The 26220-nt window shown below is 51.5% G+C and overlaps 1 protein-coding gene across 1 annotated transcript in view; it reads right to left on the bottom strand.

Annotated features, from left to right (window-relative positions):
- Window positions 1-1911: 1911 nt before the first annotated feature.
- Window positions 1912-26220, bottom strand: part of Jdp2 (Jun dimerization protein 2) — a 39494-nt gene continuing 15185 nt past the window's right edge. The window contains exons 3-4 of the mRNA XM_051196358.1: window positions 8760-8864; window positions 1912-3035 (exon numbers count right to left, since the gene is read on the bottom strand). Of these exons, the coding sequence (XP_051052315.1) occupies window positions 2850-3035; window positions 8760-8864 (291 nt within the window). The 3' untranslated portion in view covers window positions 1912-2849. The remainder of the gene's footprint in view (window positions 3036-8759; window positions 8865-26220) is intronic.

The raw sequence follows: 26220 nt of genomic DNA, 5'->3' as shown, positions 1-26220 counted from the left end.
CTGCATGAGGCTCTGAGCCATCACTCTGCTTCCCACCATGATCCCCTGGCAGCTGAGATCTCATCACAGACAAATGGAGCTCAGATCATTTCCCTTCCCAGAGAGGCACAGACCCAGCTGCTACCTACCAGAGAAGCCTAGAATAGCACCCTGGCACGGCCACCTAACAGGTCTGTGGCCTTGGGCAAGGTCCCTCCTCTCTCTGCTTTGTCTATCTATCTGAGACTGTAGCATGGGCCTCCCCCCCCCCCCGCCCCCAGCAAGGCCATGTGAACCAGCTGAGACACACGCAGTGTGTGACACACAGGAAAAACCCAGACGGGCTCTGATGAGTCGGTGAAGGATAACTATGGAGGAGAAAGCCACCAAGGCAGGGACAGCAACTGGCCTAGGGAAGCAGCCATCCACATAGTCTAAAAGGGGCTGTATCGATGAGAGTCCAGGTTTTGGCATCCCAGAAGGAAACTAAAGAAGCCACAGCCCAGGGCTGACAGTAAGCCTGCAGGGGCATCTACAGGCCTCTTACACATCCTCGCTTTCCTCCTTCTCCCGGCTGGACAGTGTTAAAGAAATGCAGATGACAGGTTATTACTGCTTGTTGCCATGGCAGACAGTGAGATGGCCAGGTCTGTCTCCAGGCTGAGGCTCCGGGTAGATAGACCACACCAAGCAAGTCACATGGAGGGAACACAAAGAGAGGGACCAACTGTTTATTGGTGACCTATTTTCCATTTCCGTCCCTCTCAGAGGCCTCATCTATGATTGAGAGGCCACTCAAGGTCACTGGCACACAGTCAACATGAAGAAGCTACCTGGCCCCAGAAGAAACACATCCCCAGGAAGAGCATTGTGAAGTCTGCTCCCACCTGGCTTCTCTGTAGCTGGGTGAACTTTAAGATTGTAAGCCTCTGGGGTAGAATAGAGCCAGCGGAAACCACCTCGCCTGCCTCACAGAACCCTAACAGAAACAGATAACACACCTTGCAAACTGTGAGGTGCTGAGTAAATAAATGGCAGTTGCTGTAGGAATGGCACTGAGCTGCCTGCCTCTATAGGACAGGAAATTCAACTGTGGAGATGAGGGGTATGTGTCCCTAGATCATGAACTCCTTTGCTGGTCCACTACACCATCATGGGTCAACCTAGAACTCTCTAGAGTCTACAGCTTTCTCCCAAATTATATCTATGGTGGTAGCTTCTAAACTTCCTGTTCCTGGAGTGTGACATTCATCCAAAAGGACAATCAAATGAGAGACAGCTGGGGATGGGAAATGTCTGGAGAGGTGAAGTTCCAATACCAGCTGTTTCTTCTAGCTGAGTGACCTTGGATAAGTCATGCGCTCTCTCTGAGCCTTAGTTAAGCTATCTGTGTGAGAAGGACCTGCTCTGCACCATTTGGGGAGTAAATGGGACCTCAAGCTTATCATGCAGTACGACTTCAACAAGTGGTGGCTTTATTTTGTCTCCCTGGGCCTCCAAATCCCTATCCAATGGCTGTCCCTTTGACAAAGCTGCCATGCAGATGAAGGGAGATAGGTTTGAAACAAGCAAACAAATACAAGATGAACCCATTGTGGGCTCCATAGGGCAAACGCAAAGTTTGTTTATTCCCCCGCAAAGGTTCAGTTCGTTGCAATGCCTGGCACACTCAAGGGGTGCACTCAAAAGAGGACCCAAGTTTGATCCTCAGCAAGCACATTGGGTGCTCACAAGAAACTATAACTGTAGCTCTAGAGGTATCCAAATCCTCTAACCTCTCAAATGGTACGTACAGAGTTCTCTAGGCCTTGTTCTCCCCATCTGTGAAATGGACACATTGAGTCTTACCTGGGAGGGCAGCTATGGAAACTACTCCAAACACCCGCTGCCCTGGGTATGCTCTCTTCCTGGGCAGACATCACTCAAGGCAGCTGGGTAATTAAGAGCAATGTTTACTGAGCATACAGGACTGAGTACTAGGAAGGGTTTACAAGGATGGAAATGCACCCCTCCCCCCGCCTGGCCACCACCCCCCAACACCCAGAGCCTACAGTACTTAGGAATTACAATGGCTGTAACTGGTGGGTGGATGTCCGTAACAACAGACCATAGCATATTTGTACTGTGTCACATCGAGTGATTATAGAAATCCATATATATATTGCTCGTATAAAATCTTTGTCTTTGTAAAAAATATTAAAAAAAAAAAAAGAAGAAGAAAGTATAAAAAAAAAAAAAAAGTGTGCAGTTGGAAGCCCCGCCAGGACAGCCAGTCTGTAAACATTCATCGATTGAGTGTGTGCTTTGGGAGGGCGCCCGCGCCTCAGTGCCACAGCAAACTCCAGCAGGGCCACCAGGCTGTGCCAGCCGGGCAAGGGCCATCACAGCCCCACAGTGCACCCCTCTCCACCGGGCTTGGGCAGGGCTGGGGAAGTGGATTGCGGTCCACGCTGAGTTCCGTCCTCGGCCACACCGTGATCGTGACGCAAGGCTTTTCTTGGCTGCTCGGTAGTCCTTTGGGTGGGGGTCTTGGTGGAGAGGCCAGAGGAGCGCCTGAGGAGGCTACCCGGCTGGGCATCTCTCTGGCTGAGGTGCCCTCCAAGCTGGGCCTTGGAGTGGGACAGCCCCTGCCTGCGGGTCAACTTTGGTCTCATCTCTTGGTCCCTCTGGTTTCTTCAGTCTGCTCTTGCTCTTGCGTGGCCGGGCCGAGTTTCAGAAGAGAGCAGACTGGAGGCCAGTTATGCTAAGCCTCACCTTAGAGTTTGTCACGCGCCTAGGAGGGGGCCTCCATCACCTTGCTCCTCTTCTCCTTTTGCTGCTCCTCTCCACCCTCCTCTTCCTCTGATGCCTCCTGCCCTGCCGGCCGTCAGTCACTTCTGGTCCAGCTGCTCCAGCAGCGGGTTGCCTTCGGACTCAGGCGTCCTGACACTGTCTGTGCGAACGATGCAGGTGGGACGGTGGCGGTTGAGCATCAGGATAAGCTGCTGCCGCTCCAGCTTCAGCTCCTCTATCTGGGTCTTCAGCTCTGCGTTCATGAGTTCCAGCCGCTCTGACTCCTGTGCAGACAGAGAAACACCATCAGCTGTCACGGCCAGCCTGCTCCTCCGGAGTAACCAAGCACCCTGCCCGGCACCTGCTGGCATGGTTTTCTGCTTGCCAGGTCCCACTGAAGGCTGAGCTTCTGGGTAAGTGACCTTCTGCAGGCAGTGCCCTGTCACATGGTAATGACCTCGGCCACAGTAGGCTGGGTCCAAATGCCATGTGGGGAATAAATAGTCCAAGAAGTCATATCCCTTCTGTCTCCCTTCCCTCTACTCCAAGCCTCATGGTCTCCTAGCTGTTGAGTAAACGACACACCCAAAGGCTCCCCTGCAACAAGATTTTTGCACCAAAAAGAGAGGAGGCAGGCCAAGATAGGAGGCCAGGTGGGTCTGGAGCAGGTCCAAGAGGGGTAGCCCACACTGGCCCATAGGTGGCAGCACAAAACCAAGGGATTTGCTATGTGGCAGTTGTGTGATGGGTTAGTTTTGATGTTGGGATTGATGATCCCAGTATGGGCCATTCCTGCTAAAAACATGTGCCTCCTGGCCATTAGCCTGTAATTACTTGGGACTTTCCCCAGCCCCTCAGCATCTCCCATAATATCTAGGGGTCTCCTCCACAGACAATCAACAAGCAACCTACTGGACCCAAACTGATCTCCGGGAAACTCCTGACACTCCCAGCCCTAAGGAGAAAAAGGGATGCTGAGGGTGTGACGGGATGTGGGGCTGTGTGTTCACCGTGGGGAGAAGTGGCAAGCATGCCTGGTCACAGCCTGGGGCTTGTACAGCAGGACTAATGAACCCAGCAATGGGTCTTCCTGCTTTCCGGTTCCACTCTGTAACTGAAAGTTTTCCTCATGTGTGAACTGAGCAACCTCAGGCCAGTCCTCCCCTGGGAGTGACCTTGTCCTCAGGTGTGGAGAAGTGTCTGGCTCTCACAGCTAAGGGAGTGTGACTAGCAAGGTAGAGGGCGGCGAAGAAAGATGCTATGCCTGTGACACACAAGGCAACCCTCACAAGGACCTTCCGGTCCAAAACGCCAATGGTGAGGATGCTGAGTTAGTCACAGAGCAGACGGGGCTTGCAACTGCCTGTGTGACAGATCCTCCTGTGGGGTGCAGTTGGGGCAGCCTCCTTCTGAGACTCTGGGGCCTTGGGTGGCGTCCCCACACCTGCAGTGAGGGGGCATCTCCCTCACACCGCTGGCCCTGCCTTGTACACAACTCTGAGGTGGCTGCACAGGCTCACAAAGAACTCAGAATGGCTGAGGCAGGCAGACTCTAGGATCAGACATCCAGACACCCAGAGCAACAGCTTCAAAAACTGAGAAAAGAAATGCTAAGGGGGAAATGACCAAAAAGAGAAAAAAAGGAAAAGGTGTCTATGGTGGCCTTTAATGGAACAGGCTGAGACAAGACTGGAATGCTGGCCTGGGTCACACTTCTCAGAGCTCTGAGAGATGGCTAGTGTTTCCTCCACCCTCCCCACCTCCCCCAGCCCAAGCTGCTAGCACAATCTTCAGATTGTCCTCAGCTTTTGTATTGAGAAGCCTCAGGGCCATCTACCCACCTCTGAGGACATGCCTCAGCCTGCCATGGCCATGAATACTCTGGGGAATCCAAAACCTATGAACCGTTCCTCCCGTGGCTGGCAAAGACCACCCACACGGCAAGGGCCCACTAATGACCAGCCATTCTGAGTGCAGGAGACCAGCAAGGAAGGAGTACTAACAGCAGGGTGAGGAGCTGACTTCAGACACTTGAGGGCAGAAGGGAAGGAAGTCTGGGTAAGAACCCTCAGTGAAGAGGAGCAACAAGCCAGCTGCCAAGTGTGAAGAGATAACCAGGGACCATGTTCTGCTCTCTAGGACACAGTCCGGAGGGGGAGGGGCAGAGAGAGCAGCAGCTATGCAAATACTGGAGGGTTAGAACCAGAGTCTAGAGCAAGTTGTCTTGTGTTTCTAGAGGTGATGATCCCTGGGATTAGACAGTTCCCACAGAGAAAGCACTATGCACACTGAAGGGCTGGAGGGGCTTAAGGGAAACTTCCTTTAAACTGTGAGCAGGAAGATGCTTCAAGGACAACTCGGCAGGTCTTGAGAATCATGGCCTGGGTTTGCAAAATGAAGGAGGCTGGGCAGAGGGAGCCTGAGAGGAGAGCTGGGCTGCAGAGTGCTAAACGGGGTCTGGAAGGAGACAGTGACCCTGACGTTCGAGCTGGACACACAAATGGCTAGCTCAACATAATGGCATGAGCTTGTAATTCAAGCCCTCAGAAGGTGGAAACAGGAAGTTAGGAGTTCAAGGCCAGCCCTGGCCACACAGTAAGCTTGAAGCCAGCTTGGTCTTTACAAGACTCTGTCTCCCAAACACAAAATGTCAATAAGACAGACAAACAGACAAAAAAAAAAAAAAACCAAAAAAAACAAACAAAAACAACAACAACAACAACAACAACAAACCCCTAAGGGAAGAATACAGCACAGCACTCAACACCACACAGATCTACTTTCTCCAACCCAGCAGAGAAGAGTCAGCCCCTGCTGTGGACATCTGTGTCACAAACACAGGTAAGGTTCGGGGTGACTTGGCCTGGCTGTCACAGCATCACTAACCTCTTCTTTTTGATTTTGTTTTTCAAGACAGGGTTTCTTTGTGTAGCCCTAGCTATCCTGAAGCTTGCTTTGTAGATCAGGCTGGCATTGCACTCACAGAGATCCACCTGCCTCTGCCTTCTGAGTGCTGGGATTGAAGGCTCTTGCCACCAAATCTGGCCCTGACTTTATATTTTAAAATGCCCTAGGGGACATAAAACCGAGTTCCATCAACTTTTCTGAGTTGGGAAGCAGCTTGCACCTGGGCTAAATGCTGGCTGCTTGCTACCTATGCTGCTGTGAACATCTTTCCCCCTTTCTTGGAGTCTGGGCAACCTGAGTAGAGAGCTGGGCAGCAGAGGAGGCCCACCCACTCACCCTTCAGAAACCTGCCAGCAGAGGGGACCCTTCTCATCCTTCTGGGCCCAGTGTGACCGCAGAGAGAGGGTCCCTAGGGAGAGCACAGAGTATCTGGGGAATGTAAAATGGTCTCATTGCCTCCAGGGCCCAGAGAACCTGGTGTTGGGTGCAGTGTCGCAGCAGAGAGACACCTTGGGCTGCAGATGGAGGCTTTGGTGTAGGCCCAAGATCTGTGGGGTGTGAACTGACCCATCCAAAGGCCTGTGCCCACCCAAATTCAGACCTCGGCTGATTTAAAGAGGCGAACTCTCTCAGAGGTTGTCTCTTTGGGTTGCATGTGAGTGTCCAGAGGTCAGGTTGGGGTGAGGGTTAAAAGCTACATTTCCTCCAGTCACTCAGGTCTGCAGTCTGATGGGAGCCGTGCCCAGGGAAGAAGGGACTGGGCTGGAGCCTACATGGTGCTGCTCTCCAGACCCAAGGTCACATAGTTTACTCCATCTTGGCAGCCACATCTCTTACTGGGACAATACAATACTACTTCAGCTGCCCCAGGCCCGTGGAGTGCCTCCGCAGCCAGTGGACTCCTCTGATTGGTTGGCGCCTTCCTCCTCGTGAATCCTGTTATGGCTCCCATGACCACAGATATTACCTTGTAAAGGGGTCACCCGTGAGAGTGGAGGAAGGTGTCTTAGTAAGTGGCCAGGACAAGAGGGGCAGGCTGGTCTATTTCAGACAAGCCAGCATGTAGGATCACTCTACAAACGAGGCTCAGTGTCTGCCTGCCCTCTGCCCTTCCAAGTGGGAATCTAACCTCCAGTCACACTAATAATGATCCTTTTAACGCCCTGAACATACCCTTACACAGCACCGCCTGCTTTCGTATGTGCTGCTTCTGACGACCCCGTCATCCCACAGTCTTCTTCCTGACTTCCCCTATCTTATCCCACAAATGGAAGTTTCCTCAGCCCATCCTCAGGTGCCCCCCTCTCCTCTGCGCACAGCAGCATTGTATTTCCCCAGCATTCCTCATTTGCCCACAGAGAACAGGGCCCACTGACCCACAGTGCAGCGGACCTTGGTTATCAACTGCTAGACAGAGAAAGATGGCCGAGATCCTGCCCTCTGTCTGATAGCTGTGTGGCCTTGGGAAAACAACTTGACCGATTTCTAAAATGGGAATAATTAATGTTACCTTATGGAACCATTGTAACCATTTGAAATGCCTGGCACACGGTAGGTGTTTGGCAAGTTCGCCTGGCACCGACTACCTACACACACAGTAGGTGCTTAGCAAGTATTAGCAGAATCAGCCGTTCATCTGGCCCTGGCTGTCTAGTGTACTGCTGTGTCGCTGAGAGCCTCTGGTGTGGGCACGGCTTGCCTGCTAACTGCCTAACCAGCTCCAGGAAGCTGGAGTCGCATGGGAAGCTGCTCCTGAGAAGCCTGGCTGCACCTCCCACCTCGGTCCATCAAGTGCCTGACGATGGATGTAAAACACAGAACACTCCCTCATCTTTAAGGCCTGTATCTTAGAAACTGCTGAACAATTCCAAGCCTAGTGTCACATACCCTCACTCTAAGACCTCCCAGCAGTACCAGATTCAGTCCTGGTGACAAGTACTGCCCTGCCCAGGTGCCCACAGCTAGAGAGGCCTACACTTGGCTCACACTGTTCACACCTGTGACCCCAGAACTCTCTGCTTCTGGCAAGAGTGAGAAGATACCACAAACCCCAGTGTTGGAGAACATCAGGCCAATCCACCCTTACCTCTTCATAGCAAGGAGGACGATGTCCACTCTTGCTATGACCCCCTAATTGGTACCTAGTGCACCACTGGACATTCCCTGCACTTGTTGAACTAATAAAAGAATTTATGAATGAAGCAGCCAAGGGACTGAGAATCAAAGCAGGCATAGGAACATGAAGGCCAGAGGCTTTGAGGCCAGTGGCAGGCTTTGACACCAGACCTTCCCTTTGGCGGCTGAGAGACCTGGGTGGGCCGCTGTCTCCACTGTGCCTTTCTCACCTGCAGAAAGGGAACCACAAAGCTCCCTAACTTCATGGCTACTCTGACAACAACACGCAGCACTTAGCACAGTGCCTGGCTCCGCAAATGTTCCTGACTACTGTCATTGTAGGGGCTCATAGAATAAAAACGCCTGCCGGTCGGTAACAAACCAAAGGCAGGGCTGCGGGGGCCTTGCTGACTACTGGCGAACTGACTTTCTGCTCACTAGACAAAGGCAGCAGGGGCTGAGTTGCAGGATCAGGGGAAGGAAGAGCAAGCACCCTGCTAGGCATATCAACAGTAAGAAGGCTGGTAATAGTGGGAGGCAAGGGGCAGCAACCGGAGGCTGACCTCCACATACAGACCGGACCTCTGGTCCCTGGAAGCAGCAACAGAGAGTTCAGAGGGCATCTTCAAGGGGACTAAGCACTGGCCAGTGGAGATGCAGGGTGGATGAGACATTGCAATAGATGGAGTATTTCCTGGTAGCCAGTCCAGGAGCTACACCCACTGCCAGATGTAGCTGACATGGCATTGCCCCAACATCCTACTTCATTAGCGTGCCCCCTAACACCGTGGTAGCCACAGGGGCCCCAATGGATAGTGCCAGGTTTGGGCCAACTGGGTCAATCAATACCCAGGATCTAAGCACGGAGAGGAAAACATGAATCCTTCTACCTTCTCCGGGTTGCTGTGTCTGATAATGTCTCGGGCTGCGGAGCACGTCCGCTCCCGTAAAGGACAGGTGCTCCCCACCAAGGCTGCCCTGCTCACCCTCTGCAGAAACTCCGTGCGTTCCTTCTTCTTGTTTCTGCATCTGGCCGCAGCGACTTTGTTCTTCTCTCGGCGCCTTTTCCTCCGCTCTTCTTCCTCGTCTAGCTGTGAGGGCACAGAGCCACGGATTAGACACCACGGGCGGCCCCGGGCACAGCTTCCCATCTGACACATGGACAGATCTCCCTTTCGCACCCACATCTCAGCAAACTCCTCTGGCTGCTGAGGTGGACAGGTCTCCTGGTCGTAGGAGGGCAGGAGCAGGTGGGTATCCTGGGGAGGAGCCAGTGTCCCCTAAGGGCAGGGCTACCCGGCTCAGCCAGAGTTTCTGGGGCTGGGAGCCTGGCCAGTCCACTCACAGGAGGCAGGCAGCTCCCCGCAAGGGAGTGGGGTAACCTGTCCTGCCTGGCTCAAGCCCTCTGGGTGTGATTTTTTTCCAGGCCAGCAGCTCCCAGGCACTTCCTTTAAAAACACCTTGGGCAGAGACCCAGGTTCCAACTGCACACCCTCCCAGTCTATCTTCACCCCACCTCTTAGTCTGGATTTCAAACCACACCACCCATTCCTACTAACCAGGCTCCTTTTGTTGGTCCCCCAAACTTGTGATCCCTTTCCCCAGGCTGTCACAGTGACCCTGTCCCCTCACCTGGCTGGAATTCTCTTTCCCTTCTTTGTAGTCCTCTCCCAAGACTTCAGCTATGAGACAGCTGGGGGTGAGGTGCCAGGACACATCCCAGAGCCCCCCGAGATTACCAGCTAGCCTGCCTCCGGCAAGGAATTCAGGATGCATAAAGTAAGGCCCATAGCCCAGGATGGGGTAAAAGCTCATCACGCAGCTGCCCTGCCTGGCAGTTGCTAGAGTTTCACTAGCAGTAATAACAGGAGCTGCCTTTTGCCTGTTTTAGCAAAGGCTTTCAACACAAACTACTCTACCCTCAAGTTCGAGAGGCAGCACTGGGAAGATAATGCTACTGTCCCATTTTTCAGACATCAAGTCTGAGGTTTAAAAGGTCACTTCATCCAAGGCCATTTCAACAAAGACACGGCAGAGCCAGATCTTGAACTCGGGTTTTTACCAGTTTCAACCTTTCTGCTCAATAAATAAATAAATAAATAAATAAGGAGGCAGAGTCTCATGTAGCCAAGGCTGTTCTCCAGCTCATTATGTAGTTAAGCTCACCTTGAGTTTATAATCGTCCTGTCTCCCCTTCCTGGGTGCTAAGGTTATAGCTGTAGGCTACCACAGATTAATTTATTAGATACCGGGGATTGAACCTAGGGCCCTTGCATGCTTAGGCAAACACTTTGCCAATCCAGCCACATTCCTTCAGGGGTATTCTGAGGGGGTGGCTTGTGCTGTCCTTGCCAACCAGGGAAATCTAGAGGCCAGCTGGACTGGTGACAGCTCCAAGTCAGAGGCCACAAGCCGTAGTGTTGCTCTGAACTTGCCAACTCTGTCACTTCTTGAGGGGGATAAGGTTAGGGGGTGACTCTGAAAGTCCACAGCCTGTGACAAGGCCTCAGCCCAAAGGGATATCAGCCAGGAAAATAAGGATCCTCTCTCTGTGCTCTTTGGCGTGATCAAGAGCACCAGGAGAGGACCCAGACCAGCACTCTGGTCCATGAAACAAGATTCTGGCAGAGCTGCCTATTTCCTCCTTTGTCACCACCTTAAGACTCCTCTTTAAGCCAAACTACCCTCCTCCACCCCCCTGCGCCCCCCCCCAGGCTGCTGGAGAGCTGCCTCAGCAATGCCAACACACCCGACACCTCCCAGGCCCCTGGCCTCCTTTGAACCAGAACCAGAAGTGACAGCTCCTCTGGCTGACCTGCATCTAGAATACAGAAACCTGGCTGAAATAGATTCCGCCCAACCTCAGCCTCACCCCAGAAGCGGCAGAGGTAACTGTGACATCAGGCAAAGGGAAGGAACTGAAGGAAGTGGCTGGCAGTGCAATATCCCCTCTGCCAAGAGGCTTTGCCCACAAACTGCCATGGTGATGGGTGCAGCCTGCCCCTGCCGGACTCCAGGGCCTCAAGCCTTTCCCTAAGCAGCCCGAGGAGACACAGCCCTGTCCCCGGAACCTAGATCCCACCCCCTACCCCTGCACAAGACCTGGGCCCAGAGTTGGGAGTGAAATATTTAGGGGCTGGAGCTGCAGGTTTAACAGGCTGCCTGGGTCAGTTTGACACCAGATCAGTGGACCGTTCCATACACTCTCTGAGCCCATCCATCCCTTCTGTCAATACTTTTCGCTCTGGATGTCACACCCTCCTCCGTGCCAGTCAGGCCATCCACTCCAGGTAAAGGGACTTGCCTTTTCTACTTGGTAAACTTCTCATCCTTCAAGAATAAATGTTACCTCCTCTAGGAAGGCCCCTTGGATGCCCCGATAGAAGCCCTGTGCTACTACAGAATTCCACCTCAACCCCAGTTAAAGTGGCCACCTGCCTTCCCTGCTATTCTGGAGGATGGGTACCTAGGCATGGCACTCAATGATAATGGGCTCAGCTGAATGAGAGGAGCAGAGTGTGTGGAGAATGGTGCAGATGGACGGACTCTTAACTATACAGACTTCTATGGCTGGGCTGTCATCCATGCGACCTTCGCCCAGCACTCAGGAGGAAACCTGTTCTGCTGGGGTGCCTCTTGCCTTTCTGAAGGCAAGCGTGGTACCTGTCTCCCTGAGAAGCACACTGACTGAAAGCAGTATTCAGATTTGGGGTACAGGGCACCGATGATTGGGGCACATCTGTAGAAGTCCTATGCAGTCCTGGCAGGAATCAGGATGTGAATTTAGGTCTAGAATCTCCCGTTCTGCAGCTCCCACTGACTATACTCACCCGAGGCTATTCCTCCACCCATGCCCACCTGAGCAACCTTTCTCACTAAACGACATCTGATGAAATCGAGATGTAGCCCAAGATGCCACTTATCACATCTTCCCCATTAGAATGGGGATGTGTTCCTCACCCCGCCCCCAACCGCTGCTTTGAAGCTGCCTAGGGGCGATAAGGCTGGCAAGGCCCTTCCAGACACAGACACGAGGCAAGGGCTCCACCCCCCACAGCCACTGGGCTACTCACACTATATCAGTGCCTCAACTGTATATGACTCTCACTAGACAGAGACTACTACCCTCCCTGCCCTCCCCCAGCCTCCTCTGCCATCTCCAGGAAGGAAGCTGGACCTCCCCCTCCCTGATACCTCCTGAATTCTCCAAAGCATCTGACAGAATGTTCTCACCACACACAGCGCAGCCGTCTAAAACCAGAACCTCAAATGGGGTGGGGTGGGGGGTGGCAGAGCTCCTTACAAGGCATCTGGAAGAACTGGGATGTCTGAGGAGGAGGTAGCTTATGGCAGAAGGCATTTAGAGAAAGGAGCGATGGAGTTGGGGGCTGGGGAGTCCATCCTCCCCAGCCATCATCCTTAGCTCTGTCTGTATTCTCCCCAGTTCCCAGAAGCCCCAAGGGCAAAGAAGTCTGCAGCATCAGTGAGAAGCGCACTGTACTCTGCACTGAAGGGAAAGGCTCTTCAGGGACCAGTGACCTAAACGGTCCCTCATCACCTCATCTCCGTTCTCAAGATCCTAACCACAGCTGATGGGACAACGTCAGGATGGCTGATAGGAACTGAGCTGTGCTGTGATTGGAAAATCCTGAGGGCTGCACACAAGAGACGTGCAGTCACCAACTTCCACCATTGTCGGAGGCGAAAAGGCGGGGCAGTTGAAGTCCGCAGGAATAAAAAGAAATCTGAGGGAAACAGTTGCAGGAGGGAATCATAGGGACAAGGAGAAGGTGTGGGCCAAGGTGGGTGAGCAAGATACCCAAGACACCCAATGGAGGGAGTCCTCGCCCGGGCTCCTGTAAGTACAAAGTGGGCACCAGGGAGGGAGTAGACCCTTCAGGGTCATAGCTAGGCCCTTGGCCTGCTCACCCTGGTGATGGCCCTGGAAGACAGTCCCAAGCAGAAATAGATTCATGTAAAACGAAGAGATCAAGATGGACGAAGAGAGGTGGGGCTTGTAGAGATGAACGGGAGACACAGACAGACAATGGCAAACAGAGGCACACAGACAGAAAAAGAAATATCTTGGTCCTCTTGACTGTACCCAGCAGGGCCTGACTATGCAGCTTGTCTTTGGGGTTCACAATGGATCCACAAATCCTGAGACTTTTTCCTTTGGCGTGGAGGGAGCCTGAGAGTTCTAGCACTTGCTACTGAAAAATACCTGGGACATTGGGTTTCCCCTCACATTCACAGGGGTGCCTGCCAGGTGACACGGGAAAAGCAGAAGGTGGTCCCCAGTAACTTCAGGAAGAACTACCCAGCACTGATGCCTCTAGAACAGTCATGGCAGAGTGGCTGAACATGGATGTAGAGGAACTTAGACAAGCAGCTATAGAGAGCAAACAAATGGTGCCAGCATCGGGAAGATTAACTTCTAAGCTTCTCTCTCCCTCCCTACTACTCTGCTAAATGGACACCTTATCATTTTACTCACAGATTAACGCATCTCTCAACCCTCATCAGGGAAGCTTCTATGTGTAGTAGACAATGGTTAACAGAGACCCATACATAACTGGTCAGCATACACAGAACGAGAGTGTGTAGCTCTTGGTCCTAAATGGGGCAGCTATCTGATCTGTCCCCTCCCAAGGCCCAGGGATCAGTCATCGTAGAAGAGAGAATGGAAAATGTGTAAGTGCCCGAGGTGGTGGATGACTGTGTTTTCAGGACACATCTGGGCAGCTGTGCATATGAACTCAGAACAGTTGTGACTGTATGTGCTGAAGACAGACAAGAGCATGTGTGTGTGTGTGGGGGGGGGTGTGGACATGAAGTTCCACCCCAGCCGAGGAGCCATTAGCAACTGATGGCTGCTCAGAAAGGACAGTCAGTGTTCTTCAAGAACGCAGCCCTTGAGAGACCACCCTTGCTGCAATAAATAGCCCTAGATCCACACACATTCTGGCGGCCCTCAGTTCACTCAGTTAATAAACAATAAGTGCATGAAGCTGGCAGGAAGTTGTTGAGAGGAGGGAGAGGAACTGAGCAGAGGGAATGAGGATTAGTTTGATCAAAACACATTTGATGCATGTGTGAAATAATGCCCCCCCAAAATATTGAAAAATACACTAAAATTAGCTACAAAAAAATATTCTCCCTCCCTCCCTGCTGGTGCCTCCTATTAGCGAAGCCCAAACCAAGGGATGCTGGGTAATGGTACTGGCTATGATAGGCCACAGGAGGCACACAGCAGACATGGATCTACTGGATGAGTGAAAATATCCCAAACATGGCTCTCTATAACCCATAAAAGCCCATTGCAATAGCAGCCGCGGCCAGAGCTGTCAGGAAGGACGCAATGACAGGGATTGGGGTCACCCACAGTTAGCTCTTTCTGGGAATTGCCATCAGGCACTTTGGGACTGGGGTAAGGGCGGGGGCCCCAGTGCCCTGAGACTCCGAGTGAAGGTCTATGGACGGTTGTCTGCCTGCTAACTGAACTCCACCCCAGACCTCGGGGACTGGGATTTGTCTGTAATCTGAGTCCCAGGGGACTTGCGTGCACAGGAGAGGGTATGATGAGCCCTCGGCTGTTCTCTATAAATATACTTCTCCCGTGGCTGTGCAACCATCTACCTGACGGTTCAGCCAGAAACAAGCCTGAAATCGCCTCAACCCCACCCCCGCCCCCACCACCAACCCATCTAACAGCCATCTGACGGAAGCATCACTCCCCTCACTCCAGCCTCCCCCCCCCCCCAGTCAAACTCTCACTGCCGAGCTGGTGACACAGCAAAGGCCCCCAGGGAGCCAGCCCCCAGGGCTCTCCTGGCTAAAACGTCAGTCATCTCCTCTGCTCTCAACTCTGCACAGCCTCTCTCACTTGTGGCATGAACGCTGGCCTGTTGGGCAGGGCCCAGTGGGAGGAGGACTAACTGGTCCTGGTGCTTCCTCTTATAACCTGGCTTTTCTCTACCCTCAGCCTCCCATCATCATCATCATCGGAACGGCAAGTTCTTCCCGGCCCCTGGGCTCTACACAGGCACTACTCCCCGCTGCTGGGGATTTCACTGTCACCTCAATGAAAGGTGCCTTTTTTTTGGTCACCTCTGTCTATTTCTTTCCAGGGGCTTTTCATGAATTGCATTTACCTTTTCCGTATAGACATCTGCCTGCTTTCCCCTGAGGTTATTAACCATTTACAGTTAGTCTATCTGCATAAATGTCTTTGCCTGTCTCTACTGCCATCACTCAGCCACTGGAGCCGAGAATGGTATGGAAGGAGAGGGCCTTCAATGGATATTTATGAATTAAATCAAGAATGTTTACTTTTCCATCTTGTTATGCGCCTAGCACAGCGCTCCCCCGCCAACAGGTAAGGCTGTTGGTATGATTGGTGACTGCCTAGGGTTCTAATCCAGGCCTTTTGCTCCACCAGAGACCAAGCCCCCCTGCGCTTTTGAAAGGCCTATGGTCTACATGTATTCTGCATGCATATAACACCCCACGCCACCTCCACCACCCACACCCCAGTCTTTTCATCTATGCCCTCACATTGGGAACGCAGATCCAAACAAAACTTCTAGTTCAGATGGCAATCTTCATTTTGCTCTTTTTCTCTTTGGGTCTGTTTAAATTAAAAAAATAAAAAAAAACATATTGGCCGCACAAGTGAACAGGAACAAGCGGTGGTTACAGAGCTAATGGGGACCTTTTCAGTGCTCCTCAGCTTAGTCTTCACCTTGGTCATGTTCCTCGGGCCACACAACGTTGCCTCGGTGGCTGCAGGAGTTCACACGAGACTGATATGTGGCATCGGACATTTCAAAAGCAGTTTCAAAACTATGACTTTTGAGGGCTGGGGATATGACTCAGCTGACACTGCTCACTTACTGTGCCCAAGGAGTCAGCCCTGCATAAACTGGGTATGCTGGCGTACATCTGTGAGGCGGAGGCAGGAGGATCAGAAGTTCCAGGTCAGCATTGGCTACGTTTATCTAGGTCAAAGCCAGCTTGGGCTACACAAAACTCTGTCTCAGGGAGTAAAACAGTTTTCTTTCGTGAGGCCACCAAGTGAGAACAAGAAAGAAGAATGACTCGTTTAACCCAAGGTATAGGAAGTACAGAAACTGTCTCTCCAGAGGTCACAAGAACAAAGCAATAAAGGAACATAAGAGCAGGCAGGCAGTGAAAAGCAGAACCAGTACTGTTAGAGTGGAGATGTGAAGGGCCAGGGACCGAGGCATGCGCAGAGAGTCAGGCCCGGGCGTGCGAGTGACGGCCACGATGTGCTGCTCTCCACAGTCTGAGTTCCTGAGACTCCGTGTTGGCAAGGTTGTGGGCTCCTCTCTGAGTTTCCATTCCTCAGTGCACATGGATGGCACAGAGAGGAAAGGCCCCCAGCCCAGAGCCCTGAGCACAGGGATGGCTCTGCAGATGCCCTTCTCTGCAAGCAACAAGGCAGCTGATACTCCACAGTCAGCCTCCCTCCTTGGCATGGAAAGGGGAGAGAGACGGAAAGAGTGAAACAGCCTTGCAGCATCCAAATGTAGCTCTGGGCTTAAAGCCACTAGCCAGGCCCACAAGGAGCCCCGCCCCCCCCCATAAGAAGCAGCCGCATTTCAACACCAGGGACCCATGAGCACCCTGGGAAGTAAACACCCAAATACCAAACATACCAGAGATCCTCCCCTGCCCCCCCACACACAAACAGACTGCACCGAGCCAGGGGTTCCCCTACCCCCCATCAACAAAGCAGGACAGTTCAGAGGTGAAATCTTGGCCAGGCCAGCCAGCCCAGGGCCTCTCCTACAGGGATGAGGAAACCCCAGGGTCTGTCCCTCTGCAACCTTCAGGGGCCACGCCTCTGGCTTGCTCTTCTGAAGACTCAGCTGCTCAAAATCATCTGCCCTTGGCCTCTGCCCTTCCTTGGCCAAGCCTTCTGATGCAAGTGGCCAAGGGTTGAAGCTCTGGTCCTTCTGGGTAGGGCTTTAAGAGCAAATTCACACAAAAGGCACTCAAAGGCCAGGGCGGCAAACCCAAGCCACCTTCCAGAGTGAGGCCAGTTAATGAGTGGTTAATAAAAGAGGAAGGCTATCTGGATTGGGCTGTGTCTGCAGAGAGGACACCCAGGTTAACACCGAGCAAAGCAGTCTCAATGCTACTCAATCCTCCAAATTTTCAGGACCAGCTGCAAATAGGAATTTTTAAAAGTAAGACCTCTCAATTCTTAACATTACCAACTAATTCCACTTGAGCCTAAAGAAACAAACAAACAAACAAACAAAATATCCGTGCGAGCCAGGAGGCTCCCATCTGACTGGGAGTGTGTCATCAGAAGTCTGGGGTCTCATCATCACCATCAATGTCCTACTGAGACCTAGAGCCAATCAGCTTACCTCTCTGGACCTTCTAAACACCTTACCAACATGTAGTTCCCACTTCTCTGACCTTCAAGTACATCTGTCCGCAAGGGAAGCTGAGGGGCCTCGGGCCTCGGTCCCTTGTTCTACCGGTGAACAAACAGCAGTTTTGAAAGGTAAAGTCAGCCTGCAGCTGCACAGGCAGGTATTCTGTGGCGACAAGCAGGCTGCCTCCCTCATGGCTGACCGGACTAACCCTCCTCTCCGCTGACTTGCCTGGGTTCATTTATCCTGTCCTCCCAGCAGTAATGGTTACATGGCAGGGTGCAGGGGTGAGGTGCAGGAAGGACAATGACATTCCCCAGGTCCTCTTAAGAAGTTTCTGTATTCACAGACCAAATGGCAAACACCAGGACCCATCCCTAGATTCTACATATGGGAAACCAAGGCTGGCTCCAGATTGACACTTGGGGGCAGGGCCTGGGTCCCAGAGGACAAGTTCAGAGGACACTTGGGTTCATCCTCTTGGGTCACTGGACTATCTGTGTTACCTTTGTTCTTGAATTCTCTCCACGACGGTCCAAGCCACTTTACCTGTCTGTCCCCTGACCCTGTCACTCTACCTGGGAGGCTCTTCTTGGCCTTTCCACACCATGTTCTAGCCTACCAACTGTGTGTACCACGTCATCCTCTCCTGAGAGTTCTCTACTTCCCGCACACGGCTACTAACCAAATCTTTATTTCCACACCCAGATACCCATCTGATGCCTGGACACTCACTGTGATGTGCTTCGGTCCCCAAAGACTGTGCCCTACTGGCTCCTTCACCTCTGTTCTCCACCCTGGCTGGCATCACCACACACTCGTTCCCCCAGAGCTCTAAGCTCTGGCCTACCCTCTCCTATCTTCCTTATTATCTCCAATTTTGATCCTACTAGACACCCAGCTCCACGCCCTACATCAGGAGTGTCCAGCCCCCCTCAGTGGTAATGAGGCACTGTCATCCACGAATGTGCTGAGCAGCATTCAGAGCCAAACTGAGATGCATGCGGCCCAGGCAGTATAGGATGGGCATGCCCACCCTGCATGGCTTTCAGATTTGGTCTCCATCCAGCCTTTTCCTGAACCCTGTTTCACAGCTGGAACACTCAGTGGCCTCCTGGGAGGACTCCTGGTCCTGCAATGGTTGTCCCTCACCATCCTCCCAGTCCCTGAAGCCTTCTGAAATGCCCTTTGATGGTGCCAGCGGCTTCCCTTGCTCTAAATGCTAAGCTGCTTACATCACACAAGGCTCCCGTGACCTGGACACACCTGCCTGTGGCCTCACGCCAACCCTACCACTCTGTGCTCGTCTGTCTGCCCCAGGCTTCCCTGGCCAGAATTTCCCTGCACCACTGTGCTCTTGGCTCGCTTCTCAGGTCTCTCATGTACTTAGTGGCAGTACCGCCTCCATCAGGAAGTCCTCCTTGACTATAAGCCCTCAGCTGACAAGCACCTCTCTGCTCTGAGCCTATCTTTGCCCCCACTGTGCTGTTTTCCACCCTCGGCTGCCCTGCCGCCATCTCCATCACAGTGGGAGCCCCATGAAAACAATGCCTGTGTCTTGTTGGCTTTTCGCGTGCCCAGTAGATTGCTTAACATTTGCTAAGAGGAAAGGAGGGTCCATCTAGACAAGAGCCTGGGACTTTTCCTTTACAGTGCTGGGGACCAGCCCTATGGCTCCAGTACAAGAGCCCAAGATTTCTGAGCAGGGTCTAGTGCTTTGCTACTGCACTCTGCTGCCAGCAGGGCCAGCGTGTAACCATGACAACTGCAAGCACCAGTCCCTGTTCCCTCAAGGCAGCTTGGCAAACCCCAGGAGAAGGCTCCATGGGAGCACTGATGGAGGTGCCAGCTCCCCAGCCCTGGTGGATCCTCAGCTCCGAGTCCTCCCAGCACCTGCCGGCAACGGTAGGGAGGAACGGGGCTGGAAACCAAACCCCAGCCAGAGGCTCCAGAATAGACAAGACCCTATATCCCTGTGCATCAGTGAGGTCAAAAGCTCACAGAGGACAGTGAGCATGCCTAGGTCCCCAGGTCAGACACTGGCAGGGCAGGCAGGAGGTCGCTGTCTTCCGGGAAGAGGCACGGGGGCCACTTTTGTGAACTGGTAACCCTTTATGAATTTTTACACCAGCGCCGCAGACTCACCCATTAAACCAACTCCTATGTCCCTACCACCCCTCACCAAGATGTATGTCTCTGACTTTGGCCTTCCACCCACCTAGTACACAGGGGGAAAAAAATCTTCTGGGTCAAGAGAACCTATAAAACAAAAGGCTGCTAGGCGTGGGCTGATTTACAGCACACATAGGGAAGGGCCATTTTCACAAAAAAAAAAAAAAAAAAAAAAGAAGCCACGCAGAACAGCCTGCTTCCAAGGCTAAGAAAAGACAGCATTGTGTTTGGAACAAAGCCTCCAAACCAGGCTGAACAGGGCGACACCCATTCGCTGCTGACAACCCTGCTAGAGAAAGAGCAAACAGCTCTACCACGAATGGGAATGAAGGAGACACAGAGACAACTGTCTTGGCACAGGCAGGGATCAGTTCTAACAACCGAGAGGAAGAGGGAGGACACGGGCCAGGAAAAGCGCAGCGAGGAAGGAGCTGTTTGGAAAGTGATGGCTTTTATTGAAATGTGTCTATTTCGGGCTTGGTCCACACTTTCGGTTTAGTGGGGTCTGGTTTCCCACTGCTAAGCCATCAATCCTTTTCTTGTCCAGTTAGCAATTACTTCAAAAGACGAGAAAGGACTCTCATGCCCCGAGAAGGCAGGCACGAAGCAGAAAGCAAATGGCAAGAGAAAGCCCATTTTCTCCTCAAAAAGTTAATAGCCCAGTTGAAACGGATTTTTTTTTTCTTTTTTGGTGTGTGTCCGCACACAGGCCAGAGGCTGACATTGGATATCCCCTTCAATAGCTCCCCACCTTATTAATTTATTTTTGAGACCAAGCCGCCCATCAAACCTTCAGCTTGCTGATTTACTGAACTGGCTGACCACCAAGGATCTTCCAGTCTCTGCCTCCTCGGCAGTGCCATCACAGATGTGTGCCACCACTTCCAGCTTTCACGTCGGGTGCCGGGGATCGAATTCAGGGTCTCAGCCTTATGCAGCAAGCACTTTATTGACTGAACTGTCTCCCCGGATCCAAAGCGGACTCCCTAACAGCAGTGTATGGTGTGAAATGTCTGAGAGACACTGGTCAGCGAAGGAGAGCTCAGCTCCAGCGCATGGACCCGACCGACAGTTAGAGGCAGGCTCAGTCACTGTACAGAATATTTATGAACAGGGCTGCTCCAAAAGCTCCAGTTGGCCAAAGTTGCCCTTTTCAAGTACCAACCCATTAAAGGCTTTGGAAGTCATTTGTCTTTCATTGTGAAGGTGAAAAACAAGGTCCTAGGCTTAATTATTCTCCACCAAGGCAGCTCCGTTTCATCTGTATGCAGGCTGTGCAGCCAAACCACAGGTTTCAGCCAATTTCTCTCAGGCACAAGAAATAGATAACTGACAAATCACTCAGCAGAACGGCCACCTCTCCATCAAGGGAACTGAACGCTGGCTAATAAAAACCCTGCATTTGTGACAAGGTCAAATAAGGTCACAGCCGGGGATGCCTGGCCTAGAGGATGGAAGGAGGGTACCACCACAAGGATGGAAGTACGGATGGGTAAGGAGGAGCTTGACCATGCTAAGGCAGATGAAGTATGGCAGACGGCTGTCGCCGGCCAGAAGAATGATGGAGTGACTCCATTCCTAGCCCTTAAGCCAGAACGGTTAAGAACTGAAGGACAGCCCCGGCAAAGGCAGGCTCCTTGGGCACCAAGACAGCTTATCTGATTGTCCCTCTTATATCAACAAAGGAGCCAGCTTAATGAACTGGGTAAAGTCCCTCAGGACATGGGCCCTGCTGAAGTCAGGCCAGAGATCTCAGGACATGGAAATGAGGGGTTTGGATGTTGACTCAGACCAAGCTCTGGTTGAACAGATCCAGGTTCCACGTGCTTTAGTAAATACCCAAGGGCAGGAGGATCTGTGCAAGAAGAGGGAGATAAATTTGAAGGAAAATGTGGTTTTAGATCTCTGTCCGTCATTCTTAGACAGGAGCTTTCCAGGCATGCCTGGAAGGCCCAATCATCTCACAGCATCCAAATTCCCAGAGGGCTTCATTCTTAGAGGAGTCCAGGACCCCACCATCCACAGAGTCAGCTTGGGCAAAACCCAAAACATCTAGAAAATGGCGGAATTTCTCTCAAAAGCCTACACTGTGTCATTCAACGGGAATGACTCAGAGTTAGCTGGGACAGTTGCGGGCTTTGGAAAACCTCATCATCCAAATTCACTTACAACGGTAGGTCAGGCAGCTGGCAGCTAAGTAGATAAATAGACAGAAAATGATGCTTTGGCTGTGCACTAGTTAAAATCAATTCACAGGATGGCCCCTGTTCAGCTCATCTTGGCACCAGGAGTCCTAGGTGAGGAAACGAAGGTATCTGTCCAGACAGCTCTCATACCAAAAGGCAGCTTTCTTTTAAATAGACGAAAGTCATCTTTACAAGTTTGCTGGTGGCTGGGTCTTGCTGAGTCTCTATACTCTAATGGTCCTCCCACCTACTTTACCTGGAGGTTGGAGCAGATGAGAATTGACATCCTCAAAAGCAGCTTGCTGACCATCGAGGGCAGTATTCAGACAAGTCTCCTCCCCTAAACACTAGGAGACCCTGGCTGCTTTCTATTGGGCTGAGGGTTTCAACCAGTAGACACAGGTTATTGCAGCCTGCCGGCCACATGCACAGATGAATCAGAACTGGGGATCCAGATATGTAGCCAGTTAGTAGTCACTCCAGTATACCCCACTTCCTAGAGCTCTGCATAAAATCCTTTCCATGCTGTCTGCTCCCAGATGGCCACTAGCAACAGAAAGGACATAAGAAAAGCTGACCCTTGCCAGCACCAAAGGGGGATTTATTTGATTGTCTTTTAGATTTATTTATTCTACTTTGATGTGTATAAATGTTGTGCCTGCATGCCAATGTATGCACCAATATGTGCCTGTTGGATCCCCTGGAACTGGGACTATGGACAGCCATAAGCCACCGTGTGAATGCTGAGAATCCAACTTGGGTCCTCTGCAAAGCAGGAAGTGCTCTTAACCACTTAGCTCTCCCCAGCACCAAAGAGGGATTTAATAGCATAGCTGCAAACTCGGGAACACTGCTGCATGCTGGGAGAACTGTTATATTGAACCTCCTCGGACCCCTGTGAGGCAGACATCATGCTCTTCAATTCATGAGTATTATTGAGATAAAACTCACACATACAGCTCACCCACTTTACTGTAAGATTCAACTGCTCTTATCATATTGAGTCAGGCAACTTGCAGAACCATAAGCAACTTTAAAACATTTTATTCTCCCTCTCTACCACACCCCCACCCCTAGTCCTGCCATACTCCCGTCCCTCCTTCCTCCCTAAGGCAACAAGGGGAAGAACTCTATGTCTGTTTGCCTTCCTGAGCATCGCATGTATATGGAGTTATGGAATATCTGACCCTGTGTGACTGCTCCTCAGGACACTGACTCCAGTGTCACATGTGTTGTCACATGTGTCAGTGTGCCATCCCTTTTGTGAACGCTTAACACTGTGCTGTTCAGTCAGGCCATGGCTTGCTGAAGTGTGTGCATGTGTGTGAGGAGGCACGAAGGTGACGTCAGATGTCTTCTTGAGGGTTCTCCATGTTGTCAGTGAGGCAGCCTCTCACTGAACCCCTTGCTCACCAATTCTGGCTGGCCTAGCCAGCCCCCTGGCCCTGGTGATCTCAGAGGTCTCTGTCTACCGAGTGCTGCGATTACAAGCAGCCTCCACCCTGTCTGGGAATCCCACTTTACCCACCTTCTGGTCTCTCAACCCGGCATGGTTTCCTTTCTATTCGATATAGGAGTGGGATCTCTGGGACTTATGGCAACTCCTTTGTCTGTTAGAGAATGCCAGGCTGTTCCCCGAAGAGGCTGTACCAGTTCGGCGCACACTCCCACTAGAATCTTCCGATGGTCGCCACTGCTCTGAACCTGGCAGCTTTGTATTACCTTTTTAATTATAGCCATTCCCTGATGAATGGGTGTGATGTAGCGGGTCACACATGTGACAAACACTCCACGGTTTCCTTTCATATGTAAAATCTAGATGTATACATAAATATGACATAGAGGTAAAAGGAAGACAGAGGGGAGAGGGAGGGAGCCAAGGAAAGGGAAGAGCATAGGAGGGGATGAGTGTGAGCAAAGACAATGATACAAGTATGGGGTGAGGAGAACCGTCACGAGGAAACTGACTGTTCCTTTATTCAATTAAAAAGATTTTCAAAATTAAGAATAAACATTTTGTTGGAAGACATCCCTGCCCATTTCTTTTAGACTGGGTTACTTGTCTTCTTAATATTGAGATGTAATCATTCTTGTGTGTGTGTATGTGCACACATGTTCATGCATGCATGCACCTATGTGTAGGGGTGCACATACATGTGCGTCTGTATGCAGAAGATAGAGGTTGACATCAGTGTCTTCCTCAATCGTTCTCCACGTTTTGAGGCCATCTCTCAGCCCCCAGTGTTGGGACTACAGATGCATGTCATGGAGCCTGGGCATCAGGACCAAGCTCAGGTCCCCAGGCTTGCACAGGAAGCACTTAACTAACTAAGCCATCCCCCCAGCGTCATAACCATTCTTCATTCACTGGACACCAGTGCATTATCAGATCTATAATTTGCAAAAGCTAGCTCTCATCTGCGGATGAGATGTCTGATTTGTATTTCACTGCCCGAGTGTGTGTGTGTCTGTGTGTGTGTGTGTGTGTGTGTGTGCATAAGAGCAACCCCAGGACCAATTTAAAAGAAAGTGTGTGTGTGTGTGCATAAGAGCAACCCCAGGACCAATTTAAAAGAAAGTGGTGTGTGTGTGTGTGTCTGTGTGTGTGTGTGTGTGTGTGTGTGTGTGTGTGTGTATCTAAGTAACCACTGCCTAGTCTAAGGACATAAAAAATTTATTTTGTTTCTTTTAACAATAAAATTATTTATTTTTCTTTTTGAAAACAAAATTCTTGTTGGTACTCAAGTATAAAATGAGTCCAGGTTGGTGAATAAGACATCAAATTTGCAAATGCAGACCCCAGTCACTGTGACAAGTCTGCACTGGAGTTGCCATTGCCTCCCTAGTCCCAGGTGGCACCAACCAGAATGGCAGCTCTTCCAGCCCTTGCTGATTCTGCTTCTCGTCATGCTTCACATGTCACCCCACTTCCCTAGAGCCCAGCCCCTTAAGCAGCAGCAGCATGGACTTAGCTGTACCACTACCACGGAGCTGGGTCTTCCCTGAGGTTGGCAAGCACGGGAGGCTGGAGAGGCCCTGCCACCCACAGCACGCACAGCCACCATCCAGAGAACTAAACCCAGAGGAGACGGGGAACCTCACTCCCAGCGCCCAACCTAGCCTGCCTCAATCCGCCTATACATCTCTCCAGAGCTTGCTGCTCAACCTCAAGCCAAGTTGTTCTGAGCTTTTTGGGATGGGAGAAGGGAAAGAGCCTTAACTGGCTCCACATTGCTCAGCCAGATGAATTTCACCTGGGAAAGACGTCAACTTCCTAACCTACTGTCCATGTGGCCTTGGATCTGGGGACAGCAAAGAGGATGGACAGCAACGCCTGAAGAGGCCACTTTACAGAGCTGCTAAAATACAAACAAAATAAAAACAAAAACAAACAAACAAAAAAAAAAAAAAAAAAACTAGTGGCCAATGGGCGTCCATCGAGACCCGAACACCACAGCAGACAAAATGAGAGGTTGCACAGGCGGTATGGGGCTAGAGCACCTCCCCAACCATAGCGTCTGCAGACAGAAGACTCCAACTGCTTCTCTACTGCAAGAGCAACCAGAACCCGCAAGCTCCATTGCTTCTCTGCAGCCCAAGTCACAAACCCCACACATCACAAGACCAGCGCCGCCAGGACAGTTGAGTCGCAGTAAATGTACTCATTCCCAGGGAGGTCATTCCCCAGCACGGGCGCTCTTTGGTCAAGGCCGTCTTTATACACAATCTTTGCATTAAAATATATGAATTCCCTTGTTCGGCAGCTTGGCATGGCCAATGACTTGCCCAAAGTCACACTGGGAATGCGCGGCATTCTGTTTTAAACCCAGAAGCATAAACTCAAGCCCTGTGCTCTTCCCAGATCCCAGGAGTGGCTCCCATGGTTAGAAAACCAGGACAGCGTCCTGCCCCCCCGGGGCACCTCTAAACACTCAGGCTGTGCAGTATTTTCAGGGTATTTCTAGGAAAGGAGAGCCCATGGAGCAAGCCCCTTAATCAATCACAAAGCTGAACTTGCACAACCAACATTCTGGATGTGTGCTCTATTACAGGCCAGGCATCCTGGGAGATCATCAGCCACATTAACTCACTGTATTGTATAAACTCTAAGAAAGAAGGAAGTACTGGTTCCATGCCCTTCTTCCAGCGGGAGCACAAAGTAGCCACAAAATCCCCAAAATCTTCAAGACTGTTCCATTTCCACCAAGAAAAGACAGATTTGATGTCTTCCATCTCTTCAAAGGACCCCGTGTCAGGACAACAGTTATGACCTATATGTTTGTGCTAAGGATCAAACCTAGGACCCTGAATATGCCAGGCAAGTACTCTGCCACTGAACTACGTCTCCATCCCCCAAACATCATTTTCAGTAAAATATTCCTGACCCTGTACATGCTCAGTGTTTGGTATCAACTTAGACTCAGGACCATAGGAGCCAACATCAAGCATACTCATCACTGCTAGCTCAATATCACTCACTCCTCCTTCCATTTTTTTGCTTAAAAAAAAAAAAAGACAGGTCTGCGGGATAGCTCTGTCAGTAAAGCACTTGCCATGCAATCGTGGGGACCTGAGTTCCACCCCCAGAGGCTACCTAAAAATTTGGGCACAGCGGCACAAGTTTGTAATTCCAGTGTCATGAGGATCCATGGAGCTCATTGGCCAGCCAGCCTGGCCAC

Source organism: Phodopus roborovskii, unplaced genomic scaffold (assembly GCF_943737965.1).
Source record: "Phodopus roborovskii unplaced genomic scaffold, PHOROB, whole genome shotgun sequence".
Taxonomy (NCBI): domain Eukaryota; kingdom Metazoa; phylum Chordata; class Mammalia; order Rodentia; family Cricetidae; genus Phodopus; species Phodopus roborovskii.
The sequence above is the reverse complement of the archived record's forward strand: the minus strand, read 5'-3'. Positions and strand labels throughout refer to the sequence as shown.